General features: G+C 45.0%; 1 protein-coding gene across 5 annotated transcripts in view; it reads right to left on the bottom strand.

The window, feature by feature from the left end:
- Nucleotides 1–13,880, bottom strand: part of NPHP3 (nephrocystin 3) — an 83,816-nt gene that overhangs the window by 23,844 nt on the left and 46,092 nt on the right. For 4 of the 5 annotated variants that reach the window (XM_088462810.1, XM_088462814.1, XM_088462811.1 and 1 more), the window contains 5 exons: nucleotides 10,707–10,809; nucleotides 9,543–9,625; nucleotides 7,604–7,742; nucleotides 3,012–3,176; nucleotides 49–146 (listed from right to left, as the gene is read on the bottom strand). In XM_088462810.1, coding sequence (XP_088318936.1) covers nucleotides 49–146; nucleotides 3,012–3,176; nucleotides 7,604–7,742; nucleotides 9,543–9,625; nucleotides 10,707–10,809 — 588 coding nt within the window. The remainder of the gene's footprint in view (nucleotides 1–48; nucleotides 147–3,011; nucleotides 3,177–7,603; nucleotides 7,743–9,542; nucleotides 9,626–10,706; nucleotides 10,810–13,880) is intronic. The other variant, XM_088462813.1, reaches the window with a different exon arrangement.

Genomic DNA, 13,880 nt, shown 5'->3' with positions numbered 1-13,880 from the left:
CCATAAGCCACAGAAAAGAGAAAATATGTTTATTATAGGGTACTGTACCTTAGTTGTGTGGTGAAGTATTGTATTAGTTTCTCTCGGTACTCAGACACAATATTCTGGCCTCCTTGCATATATTCCAGTCTCACAGCTTCCCATGCCTGGGGACAAAATGTATTCTAACATGATTATAATCTTACTTTCTACAACTGTAGTTAGCAAAATGTGCTTATACTACAACTAGTGCCAATACAAACACAACATTTCAAGCATGGCACCTTAGTATAAAGCTCGCCACATGAGCTGGAATCCCTAGGAAAGTAAGGAATGCAAAAAAAAGTGGGTACATGTAAAGAAATATTACAAATGACAGGACACCCCCCCCCCCTTACCTAATGGGTGTGGAGAATACCCCAAGTGCTATCAGCACAAAGCTTGTTGTCTTTAGAGGCAGCCCACATTTTTTTTAATGGGTCCCATTTCCCTAGGGATTCCAGCCCTGTGTTGACCATCCTAGGGCTGGTTGGCACTATAGCATGGGGACCCCTTGGTGCCCTTTACTATAGTGCCAGCAGCCCTGACTGGTAAAGCCTAGTGCTGGTTAGTGGTAAATCAGGGGACCCCATGCTCTTTGTTCCCTTGATTTTAAAAAGCTAAATATCCTTGGCGCAACACGGCGTGCGTGACCTGTGATGTCACGCCGCCACGTCTAGGCAGGTCACGGCCCGGGCCTCCCAGAGGAGCTCAACGGCAGCCCGGGCCACAGGACTGTATAATGTGCCCAGCGGCTCCGACTGACGCGGCACACTTCACAACCGCCCGCAGCACAGCGGTTGAAATCTGCAGCTCCAGGCTCATATACACTGGAAAATGTCCCCCTCTAGGCTCATATACATTGGCAAATGCCAAAATGCATTTAAGATGAACCCACTTTTCTGTAGATAGATCAGAACACTGTACAATGCAATGCTTTTTGCATACTGATCTGACCTTTAGTATACAAATAAGTGCATCACAATGGTAACAACACTGAAACTTGCAGGTCTGCAAATAACACATTCTCTAGCTGCAGGAAGAAGGCACACATGGTCTCATTCAGAGGCGGCCGTACGGTCTACGACCGCACGGCCGCCTCGATGTTTGTCCAGTGCGCATGCGCACGAGGGAGCCGGCTCCTTCGTGCGCATGCGTGAGACCCGCTACGACCGACAGCGCTGGTCGTAGCGGGTCTCTTTCCACAGGGGGCGAGCTGTCGATGTTGATTGACAGCTCGCCCCGTTTGGAAGGCGGGCCGGGGGGGTGGCAGCCCAAACGGAGGCGTTCCCATGGGAACGCCTGCTGTTTGGGGGAGGCCCCACTGACATCACTAGTGATGTCAGTGGAGAGCTTCCGGCTCTGACAGAGCCAGAAGCTCTCCGGGGCTTACGACAAGTGAGACCCTACCCTAGGGTCTCGTCGTAAGCCCCGATGGTCTTTGACCATCGCGACCATCACCTTAGCGGTCGTTAGAGCTGTGGGTGTAAACCCACAGCCTAACGACCGAAACAGAGGCGGGCGGTCAGGATGCAAGCGGCCGCCCAGTTTCTGAGCGACCGCTTGCATCCTCCGACCGCCTCTGATTGAAGCCCACAGTTCCAGGACAGGAGAGATGCAGAGACCTACCTACATACCTGCTCCATTTCCTCCACTATCTGTCATACTACATTCCCCATATGTCAGGCACACTTGTGTTTGGGAGAACTCATCCCTCACTCTCCTTGATTGTGCCTTTCTCAGCATCCAGCAGCATGGAGGGGGAAGGGAGCGATCAGGGGCACAGTTGTGGAGCAAACATGAGTAATTTAGTGCAAGTGGTCCAATCTAAACAGCACTTACCACCAGCAAAGGCTGCTTACCACCAGTAAAGGCTGCCTCTCACTCTCAGCAATGTGCTCCATGCAGCTCCTTGTTTCCTCTGGGAGGTGGAGCTTCGGAAAGAGAGGAGGCAGTAGCAGCAGGGGATGAAAGGAAGGAGGTCGGGTTGGCTGCACAGTGACTGACAGCACATGACATGTCAGTGCTGTGGTTGTACTGTAGCCAGTCCAGGCAGCAGGGGAAAAGCTGCTACTGCTGATAGGACCCGCAGCTGCCGCTGCCAGTATGCAGATGAAGGATGTCTCTTTCAGAGACATCTTTCATTTTAATATTAGGCTGACTAAGCAGCGCCCTCCAGGGGCCGGCACCCTAGGCAGCTGCCTAATGTTAGCGCCAGCCCTGACTGTACGGCTCTCACCTCCTGCAGCGGTCTTTGCGTCGAGTTTGTTGAAGTGCTACTCAGAGACTGTAAGTGGAGTCGCTAACCTGGTAAGCTGAAGGTGCGTGTCAGCTCACTAATCAACAATCATCTAACATGTTTTGACGCAACAGCGTAATTTTTCCACTACTAAACTTGTTATACAAGTAGTAACCTCAAAATCTGCAGTTTTCCTGGTCATAGAGCCCATCTACATTTATAAACAGGAATTTATTTTCACAGAGAACTAGAAATGCATGAAAGCATATTACTATTGTGTGTGCTATCAAGTTTATTTATCAGTATAAGTTTTGGGACAAACAGACAGTGGTCATGTCAAAACACCTAAAATCGACAAGTGCCCGTTCATTCTGGTTGGCCAATAATCATCATTAATGGTGGCTCACATACATACAGGTAATAGAACAATTCGGTAACAAAAATCATCAAAGTGATTTTGTGTGTGGTCAGCTTAGATGTATCACTTGTCTATGATAACTACAGGGTTGTTGAAATATACACAGACTTTGAATGAGGTGTGTTAAGTGGTATATGGAGCATATAAGACTGCATGCTAGCGATTAGTGAGTGTTACTTAAATTACTTACTGTGCAGGACAATAAGACATGAAGATTGGCAATTTTTATGTAAAACCAGTATGTATTTTTTAAAGTCTTCATTATACCTTATTTTGCAGACAGAATACTTAAAAACAAAATAATAATGTGGTCATTTATTAAAAATAATGATGTACCTGGAGATGTTGATACTGAAGCAGACCACAGCTGTATCGTAGGGCTACCATCTTATGTAGGTGATACACCAAGAATGTTAATATTGGCCACGTCAGCCCAGAACAGAGCTCCATCAGTTCACATTCACTCACTCCATTGTGGCTGACACTGATCAGGGAAAGTATCTGCAAAGAAAATACAATGACCAAACTTACCAAATTCGTAAGAAACAGGGTTCCCTTTACATATTTTACTCATGTAACTTGAGGTGAAGTAGAACAACGAGGCTATAGATAACAAAAAGTGAATCTTAGACATGACAAGAGACTGAACATATCAATCCAATCTAGCCCAAAACAAAAAGAAGAAAACAGAAAATGTAGCAAAAAGTTGAACTACATGGAAACCACAAAACAGGTATATCAATACCCAAAAAGTACCCACGAGCAAACTGTCCACCGACAAAGAGTAGGGAAGACCTCAGTACTCAACAGCAAGGTTGCATGCAGAACCTTGCATCAAAAGAAGCACTCAGTCAGCGCCACCAACTGGAGATGGCAGAATCTTATAAGGTTAGTCCACAGGCTTCTCATTTCTGAAGGTCTAGGAAGTCTTCATGGTTTATGTACTCAGTGTCAAATGTGCAATGATCTGCAATAGGGTTGGCGCATCTAGAGTGGTATACGCCTTACCAGATTCCAATGGTGGGTGTTACCTTGTAGGTTGTTCTGCTGATGATGGCTTCTTTGAAGAAGAAGAATTAAGGACTGAAGAATCAGAAAGTCTAAAAGAAGATATGCCCAACACAAAGTCATTAAGGTGGAATCGAAATAACATCTGTGGCAGGAAGCTTGCCATGCAACAAACTACTGCCCTAACCTGAAGATGCAATGAGAAGAAAGAATTCTGAGTTCCACTGAGCCTCACCACAAAGTCTATCTTCCAAGCGAGCAAAGGGAGTGGCATCAGTCAAAGTTTTAAAGATTGGATCAGGGAAAACTAGATGCCAAGCTATGAGACAGAACAAGGGAAAAGACAGATGACAGAAGATACAAGGAGTATCACCTAACAGATATATCTGCAGATCGACTGATCTGCAGATATATCTGTAGATGATGGTTGTTCATACACATTGAACAACCATCATATATCTGGCCCCGGGTTGCGCCCCCCTCCCCATGGCCTCTGCAGCAAGTGTACAGGTGGTCGGCTGATCGCCCATACACACAGCACGATGAGCAGATATATCTGCCATCGGCTGTGCAGCACAGCCGACGCAACATGTCTGTGAACGACGTAGTTCGCAGACATATCGCTGGGACACACTGGCTGGCCAACACACGATATATTGGCTGATCAATTAATCGGCCAATATATCTGCCAGTGTGTACCCAGCAGAGACTCATAGAGCAAACATAAAACAATGATCTGTGGCTAGATTAAAGGTTAGACTATCTGGACCAGGAAAGATAACGGAGCTGATATATTAAGTACCAAAACGAGTGATGTGCAATACAAAATATTCTTAGTGTGTTCACATGCCTCAACCTGCACTGCTGCGTCTAGATTTGCAGTGAAGTGCATGGGTGTGAAGCAAGACGGTGGTGTTTGCAGAAGTTTTATCAGCTGGAAGGAGGAGTTGAACAGAGGAAGTAAAAGCAGGAGCAATGAGAAAAAGGGATTTTTTTTGCAAAGTAAAATGATTAAATTGAGATGAGTGTAGAGTTATCTATGAAAAGTACAAACTAGATGTTCACCTTGAAATATTCTTAATGGACAATATGCTCAGCTGTAAAAGTGAATAATACTTGTCATCTTTTAAGCAGCCCCCTCTAGGAGAGTTTCGGAGAGCAACCAAGTCAGATGTGTGGGAGGACATTGCAGAAGTCATGTAATTGTGGTCCTGTCCCCAATGTACAACGCAGCTTTGAACAGTGGGGACGGGGCCATAATGGCACAATTCAATGCTAAACACATCATCAAACTGCCAACTTCACCCGGGAAGTGGGCGGCTGGCCCATTTTCTCGAGGGAATGAGAGAGCCCCCTGAAATTCATTTAGAGAAATTTGGTAAAGCGATTTGCATTGTGCATTTTTCGATAGTGATTCACTGAGGGAAATTGCTAGAAAAAGCCTTACAAACTCTTCCTCAATCCCATTGTGCAGATAAACTAAACTGTATTGGATGCAAATATATACGCCGGGAGCACAACACCCGGCTTACCGATCGAAGGTAGGGGGAGGGTTAGGGTTCCTGGGGAGGACCAATCATACGGAATCCACTGAAATTTTGTGAACCCTTTAGAATTCTCTTAATTTTTGCATATATGTGTTCTTAAATGTGAATCACAATAGTTACTGAATCCTGGCAGTTTACTTTCTTTTCCTGAAGAAATTTAATGTTAGTTCATTTTAATCAATAAATAAATGAAAAAGAATATCCTTTTGTGTGTTATTTGATGTACTGGGTTCTTTTTATCTACTATTTTGACGAAGATAAAAATCTGAACACATATAAAAGGTCAGGAATTCAGACAATTCTAAAGGGTTCACTACTCTTTTGGCACCCCTGTAGATGTAGCTATAGTGCCACCCTCTGTCTAAGCTCATAACTTCTTTCCTTTGAAAATAATGAAAAGTGGCGTGAAATGAAATGTGAAACAACAGTATTGTCATCTATAAGCCAGACCCTCAGAAAAGGACATTGGCACATAACTACATGTATGTTCATTTTTTGCCTCTGTCATCTTGGTAGATAAACTTTTCTTTTTTAAGCCATTTCCTGCCTCCTTGTCAAACATGACAATTTTCTCCCATTCAGGATCATGACCACAGAAGGAGGCGCATTACTGCAACTAGACTGCTGTCTACATGGAAAGCCCAGCTCCAATAGCCAGAGTTTCAACCACTATTTTGGTACATTAAGGCCTTGCGCTTGCCATAAATGCACAGAGACAGGTGCTACATTTCAGGAAAGGGAAATAAATTGCATTTGTGTAAGAAATGGATTAAAATTCGAGAACACGTGGCTAAATCTTCCATTTATGTTAGAATTAAGGAGAATACTTATAAACGATGGGTCCTAGTGTCTACCAACTTTCAAGCTATATTTCCTCAGGCTTCTAATAGATGTTGGAGGGGCTGTGGAGAGGAGGGCACCTTCACTAATATATAGTGGCATTGCCCTAAGATTAAGCAATTTTGGTACACGGTTCATCAATTAATTTGCTCCCTAGTGGGCGTTTCACTACTGCTTTGTCTCTCATTTTGCCTTCTACCAAGGCCTATATACCCAATCTGGATAGTCTCACTTAGACACATTCTCAACGCAGCCAATTGTTCCATTGTAGCTAACTGATGGCTAGCAGACCTTCCCTTTTCTGGACTACATAACTCCATTTAACATATTTATCACCTAGTGTACATCACCAATTCTCTTCATGAGCTCCCCCACAAATTTTATGGAATTATGGCCCTCATTCAGAGCCGTACGCTCTGAGCAGAGCGCACGCTCTGAATGAGGGCCGGGCTCCATTTTCATGGAGCGTCCTCCTGGACGCTCGTATAGCTGTGGGTCACCACCCACAGGCTATACGAGCGTGCTTTGTGATGGCCGCGATGGTCGAGACCATCGCGACCATCGAAATTGCGAGCCGGAGCCTGCGGTTGAGGTTTTCAACCGCAAGCTCCGGAGTGATTTTGGCTCTATCAGAGCCAAAATCACTCCCACTGACATCACTAGTGATGTCAGTGGGCCGGCTTCTGACGGGAGGCGTTCCCGTGGGAACGCCCCCGTCAGGGAGGCACGCCCACCAAAGGGGGCGTGCTGTCAATCAACATTGACAGCACGCCCCCTTTGATCGGACACAACGAGCGAAGGACTTTCCTTCGCTCGTCGCGTCTGGCGCATGCGCACGACGGAGCTCCCTCCGTCGTGCGCATGCTCAGTGCATAACATCGACCCACTTGCGAGCGGACAGCCGCTCGCGAGTGGGTCTGAATCAGGCCCTATGTCACCTTGAATCTCCTGCCATGAGGCCAACACTTTACAATTAGTAGGCTCCTTCTAGCTGTCCTTCCAACCAGCAGTTCCTTTTCCATCTTTCCTACCCTCCATTACTACGAGAACAATCGATCCCCTTACCTCCTTTCATCCTCCCTTTTCTTCTTCCTTCCCTCTATTTTTCTTATCCATATTTAATATATGTTGTCAGTCCCATTACTTGCCTGTTCAGTTTCTCCATACCTACTTATTGTTTAGCCTATTAACCTGATGATGGGATCAATGTTCGATTCTTTGTCTTATTTGTGACATGCTTGTTGCTATTTCTTGAAAAATCTTTTAATACATTTGTGTAGCAAATCCTGATATTATCACATTTAATAAATGTCCCAAGGGCTAGTGATACATGGACAAATTGAGTGCCTATGTGTTTAAGCTGTGAGAAAATATCCTTTAAACACACAATTTGCTTATGATGAAGGAGTCTCTCATTTAGAAGAGCATAAATGCCACGTGGTAAAGTCTTTCCCCCATGGTTGCCCTGATTTCAGACAACATATATAAGAATATTTTTGGCAGCCTTAAGCTGAAACATTTCAGGGCTCTTACCTCCCTCATTAGGTCCTTGTCTTTTGCAGTCGGCATAAAGTCCTGCACTGATCGAAGTGCAAGTCTATACAATGACACTGTATCCTGGCACTGCAGGCACTGCTGTAATACATCCGCAACGTTTCCCATGCTCCCAGCCCTGCACAAGAAGAGGTTTACATTTCAAATAGATTTCGACTATAAATTTATTATATAGATTTACTACAATTACCCAACGAATTTTAGGGTTATTTCAAAATAATTTTAATGCTGCAAAAATTAAATTATTTATGAAAACACTACAATGCTTCTCATTGTCAGTCCTGAAGATTTCTGCATTGCTTATTTTTGTAAATAAGAACATATATCATACTGTTCATTCTTCTTTATGTCTTTTCTCCATGATTTCACTTTCCCGCCAGATGACCCTGATTTGTCACTGCACCTTATTTATTATTTAATACCAGTTACTTATATAGCGCACACATATTCCGCAGTGCTTTACAGAGAATATTTGGCCATTCATATCAGTCCCTGCCTCAGTGGAGCTTACAATCTATATTCCCTATCACATGCACACACACTAGGGTTCATTTTCTTGGGAGCCAAATTACCTACCAGTATATTTTTGGAGTGTGAATCTAACTCCAGAATAGGAATCGAACCCACGACCTCAGTGCTGTGAGGCAGTAATGCTAACCATTACACCATCTGTGCTGTCCTGAGCTTTGAGGCTCCTCCCCATGTACGTCTGTGTCTTCCACCAGCTTATTTCTCCCTCTTAGTTCTTTTGCTTTAGCATCTTCATTTTCTTCTCCCCACCCTGAACCGCATGATCTATTTCCCAACCACACTGCCTCATAATTCTGCCTTGAAGTTCCTTCATCTCACTCACTAGATCTCTTTCTCAGGTGTCCCACTTCTCATAGGATGTGTTTGCTTATCCCATACCCACTCTCTGTTCTCCACCCAAACCCTATGTACCAGCAATCCTGACAACCTTATCTATATCTCCCATCTTCTCTCTCTCCCTTTCTCCTGTGAATTTTGGAATGCCAAATCAGTCTGCATAAACTGGCCTCTTAATTTCCAACTTCCTAAACTTCCTCACCATTGCAAACACCATTCCTCCTCCAATGCCACCTCTCCTTCTCACACAACCAAGGACCGTGAGGTAGACAAGGCTGTGGTGTGGGAATCCTAATCTCTCCCACTGCACCTTCCAGATAATTTCCTCTAAGCCGTCTCTTTCCTTCTCCTTTTTGGAGGTCCACACAGTTCATCCTATTCTGAAAATCCATCTTCATGTCAGAATCTTCTACTGTTCTTCTGATCTTGTCTCTCAATAAACTTTCTGCCTGGTTCCTTGAACCTTCCTCCCTTATCTTGGGGGATGTCAATATCCCCATTGATAGTCCCACTGATGCTGCTGATAACAAACTTCCCTCAATCTCCTCTGCCAAGCACTGTCTGTACTGGTCACTTCCTTGACCTCTTCTTCTCTCTCTGCCATATTTGACTTTTCCACCACATACTTTCCACTGTCTGACCACCAGCTATTTACATATAGCAGTACTTTATGTAATTTTTTAATTGTATTCTCAAAAACATATTAAGTTTTAATATTACAATCTCTATTCCAGTGTGTCCACTGGTAAATGGTGTACTTTTTCTCTTATTTCATATACATGTACTATGTGTTATGTAATATTTGTTATACTGCATATACTTTACTTCCCCTTTGTACGGTGTTGTGGATTTATTTGGAACCGTATAAATAAACAAGACTAACAAAATACAGAAGAAATGCAGCAAACGAACTATGGATTGAATGGCCAAATTAAAATCACTTAGTTGACAACTTTTTTAAAAAATGTTTTACAAGTTTAAAAAGCTCACAATTTTTTTAAACAAACCACAGATTACACAACTACAACTAATGTCAATCATTTCAATTTACCAGATGAGTATTCTGGCTAGTAGAGTTACATATAAAGCATTACAGGTTGTGGCAGACCGACAGTGTCTCTCCAATTTTCTCTCCTGGAATAAAAAATTAAATAAAATATAAAGTATGTAGGGATTCTGCACTTGAATCAATGGCAAATAATGGAACATTACTTTTTAGTTTTAGCATTAAACCTTTCAGTTGTTAAGTGATTATTTAGATATAACAATTAGCATTTGGCTACAGATTAGCTGATACAAAATATACAATGTGATCTATTCTAGGAAACATTTGTAGCTAATAAACCGGTAACAAAACCTGGTCCCAAATGTTGCTATTTTGGTTGGCAATTATTGCCATGTTGACCAAACTGGCTAAGCCCTTCGCTGTGTGAGTACTAACATCATAGTGATAAACTATTTTAATTAATCGGATTTCATAAATATTCAAACTGGAACAGACACTTGCTTTCATTTGAGGAATTTGCACTACGCAGATAAAATCTAGTTGCTGAGGGGTGGCTGGGGTTCAGTACACATTGTGTACCTAAATCATCTTTAGCTAATAAGTCTCTGATACTAAACTTAGGGGGTCATTCAGACCCGCTCATAAGCGGCAGTACGCTCGCGAGCGGGTCGATGTTCCCCCACTGCGCATGAGCACGACGGAGGGAGCTCTGTCGTGCGCATGTGCGAGACCCGGCGAGCGTCGGGCTCTCCATCGCTCCGGGTCTCGCACCAAAGGGGGCGTGCTGTTGATGTTGATTGACAGCACGCCCCCTTTAGAGGGCGTGCCAGGGGCGTGCCTGCCAGACGGAGACGTTCCCATGGGAACGCCTACCGTCTCAAGCCGGGCCTCACTGACATCACTAGTGATGTCAGTGGGAGTGATTTTGGCTCCGATAGAGCCAAAATCACTCCAGGGCTTGCGGCAGCGAGACCCTACCGCAGGGTCTCTGTCGCAAGCCCGATGGTCGCGATGGTCAAGACCATCGCGACCATCATCATGGACGCTCGCTATAGCTGTGAGTGGTAACCCACAGCTATGCGAGCGTCCAAGAGGCAGCTCCATTTTTAGGGAGGAGGGCCCTGATTCAGAGCGAGCGCTCTGGTCAGAGCGTTCAGCTCTGAATCAGGCCCTTAGATAGGGACTATAAAAAGTATAAAAGAATCCAACCTGTTCTTTGGTCAATACAATATTGGCTCCACCACATTCAACATTTATCAATGACTTCACATCCTTTGAGTTCAATGGATCAAGATGAAGAGTGGGCCACAACCTGTACGTGACAAATTAAATAGAAGACAAATTATTTCATCAGGTTTATAATTAAGCAAGAGAATGATAACTTTTATAAACTTCTATGATGAAAATACAATTGCTACAGATGGTTTCACAGGGTAAACTGTAGGATTAGGAAACTGAATGAGGCAGAATGATAGAGAAAAGGAAAGGAAGAAGCATACACGGTATGTCTCAGATAATAACAGGTAGTATGATTGAACCAAGATTTTGGTAATAGTCAGGGAAATGGTTGGTACAGTATATGGGAGTAGTTGATGGACTTAATGGTATGATACAGTATGTATGTGCTACAGTTACAATGTATTTCAAACACTCATGGACAAGCAGTAGGCTACCCCAAAATTAGAAAAAAGGAGATTTATGTGCTTATCTGTTAAATTCTTTTCTTTGATTCTATAGGGGACACAGGCTTTATGCTGGGTATAGGTTGGTGGGTTGGAATCTATGCAGCACATAGTAAACATGTTCACCACAGCCCAGGCTCCCCCCTCCCCCTATACCTCACCCCCAGCCACAGGCACTTCAGTTAAGTTAACAGGCCTACGGCAATGAGCGAGAAGGAGGAGAAGGAAGATTGGCACGCACTCCAGTCCAAACACACAGGAAATGTGAACAGGAGAACTTTAAGCAGAGCAAAGCCGGGTGCCCTGTGTCCCCTATGGAATTGAAGAAAAGGATTTAACAAGTAAACACATAAATATCCTTTTCTTCTACCTCCATAGGGGACACAGGTTTTACATTGGAATGCACCAAAGCTACTCCCCTAAGTGAGGGAAGGCTCCTGGGCTGCGCTGAGAACCCTTCACTCAAAAGACGCAAAAGTGTCAAAGGAATAGAACTTCAGAAACGTATTGGCAGAGGACCGCGTGGCCGCTTGACACAGCTGCTCCGCAGAAGCACCACGTCGCACTGCCCACAAAGTTCTCACCGACCGGGTAGAATGAGCTGTGACCATGGACAAGGTCAGAAGATCTACCACAGCATAAGCGTGGTGAATAGTCAAACGGATCCATCTAGGCAGCGACTGCTTAGTAGCCGGCCAGCCCCGTTTCTGAATGTCATACAGGACAAAGAGAACATCCGTACTATGAAAGCCCTTTGTCCTGTCCACATAATTCCGAAGATCCCGCACAACATCCAAGGTGGCCTCCTCCGGTGAAGAATTCGGAACCTGGAAAGCAGGAACCACAATCTCTTGATTGATGTAGAACCTGGAAACAACTTTAGGTAGGTAGCCTAGTTGCATTCGAAGGACATCTCTGTCCTGGTGAAAGATTACAAAAAACGGAGATCGAGAAGACAATGCGCTGAAGTCCAACACCCATCGGGCAGAAGCTATAGCAAGAAGGAAGACAGTCTTCCAGGTAAACCTGCACTTTCAGTGAAGCAAGGCGGAGGCTCAAATCCAGCCCCACCTGCAAAATGGAGAGAACTCGAGAGTCGGAATGACCTGGGGTTAAGATTCCTAGCCGAACACCAGTCAAAGTAGGTCTTGCAAACCAGATAGTTTAGTTCCAGGTCAGTTAATGATTGACCAGGAAACCCCCTTGGCTTTCAAGACGGACATCTCAAGAGCCACCCCGTCAAAGCGAGACAGGCGAGATCCAGATGAAAGCACGGGCCCTGAGACAGGAGATCTGGCCGCAGTGGAAAACGCAGAGGAATGTCGACAGAGGCCCTGAAGATCCACGTAACATGCCCTTCGCAGCCAATCAGGAGCCACTAGGATCACTGTGCAGCCCTCCAACTTCAACTTGCGGAGGATCCGTGGAATCAGAGAGATTGGACGCAGCTCGGATCAGTAGTGCATGCAGGAGGTGTGACGTCTCCTGCTGCATTACCATATTTTAGCTATGTTAGCAGCTGCGATAGCAACTCTGGGCCTGATTCAGACCCGTTCGCTAGGCTGCGTTCACACGTAGCCTGCCGGTGTTTGCAATCTGCACATGCATACAAGACACAGGACCTCATTCAGAGTCTCTCGCAAGATGCGATTGCTCACTTGCAAAAAGGGGCCGGGTATGCAAATCAAGCGTTCGCTCTTTGCGCTGTAAGGACGCCCTCTATGTCTTAGTGAGCGACGGCAGTTAGCGTACACTGGACTATAAAACCTTGTACATCACAGACACTAGTTTGCGCAAGTGCACTGCAACTTAGACGCATGCGCAGGCAGGTGAAAATCACTCCTAGCAAGCGTTCGCGCCTTAGCGAGAGACTCTGAATGAGGTCCACAGTGCGCGAAATAGTCCATTAGATCGGGAAGCGTTCGCACCCTGTACATAGACGTTCCGCTAGAATGAGTGACAGGACAAGCCATTTGTGGGTGGTGACAGGGGTTGGTCGATGGTAACGGGGGTGTGGTTGAGCGAACGCAGGCGTGTCTGAACGCCGTTTCAGGGGCGTGCATAATTAAGACGCAGCGTCAGCATACACGTCACATGGCTGAATTACACAGCAGCACTCGCAGTGCTTGCGGTAGAGTATGGTCAGCCACAAGTGCTGCGTATGAGTCCGATGTTACTCTATGTTACCGACTGTTTAATACACTTCCTGGAGATGAAGTATGTAATGAAGGGAAAGTGGGCATCTTGTGTCATGCTGGTGGGCGTCTATATACATACCGCGATCGCACGGCAAGACATAGTGGGCGTGCTAATGTTTTGCTAGCGATCGTGAAATTTGCATACTCAGGCTGCTGACGGCTGCGTGCAAACTCATCCTAGCGAACGGGTCTGAATCAGGCCCTCTGTCCGCAGCTAAATCACCGACATAGTGTAATAGGTACATAGGAATAGTTTTTCTGTCCCAAAGGAATTAGCCAGTTAGCTGGGTGGGTGGAATTAGCCCAGGAGATCAATTAGCTGACGGTAAAATACCAAGTGGATCTGCATTGTATAAATATGGAGGCATGTGAAGTAAAGGGAGTCTTTGATAACTGAATTGGAGACTATTACACTGAAGTGCCAAAAATCATGAGATAGATGCCTAGTATCGTGTAGGACCCCCTCTAGTTTGGAGAAGTGCAGCAACTCGATGTGGCATCGA

Source organism: Taudactylus pleione, unplaced genomic scaffold (assembly GCF_031769625.1).
Source record: "Taudactylus pleione unplaced genomic scaffold, aTauple2 ptg000053l, whole genome shotgun sequence".
NCBI lineage: Eukaryota > Metazoa > Chordata > Amphibia > Anura > Myobatrachidae > Taudactylus > Taudactylus pleione.
This window is presented reverse-complemented; position numbering and strand designations above follow the sequence as displayed.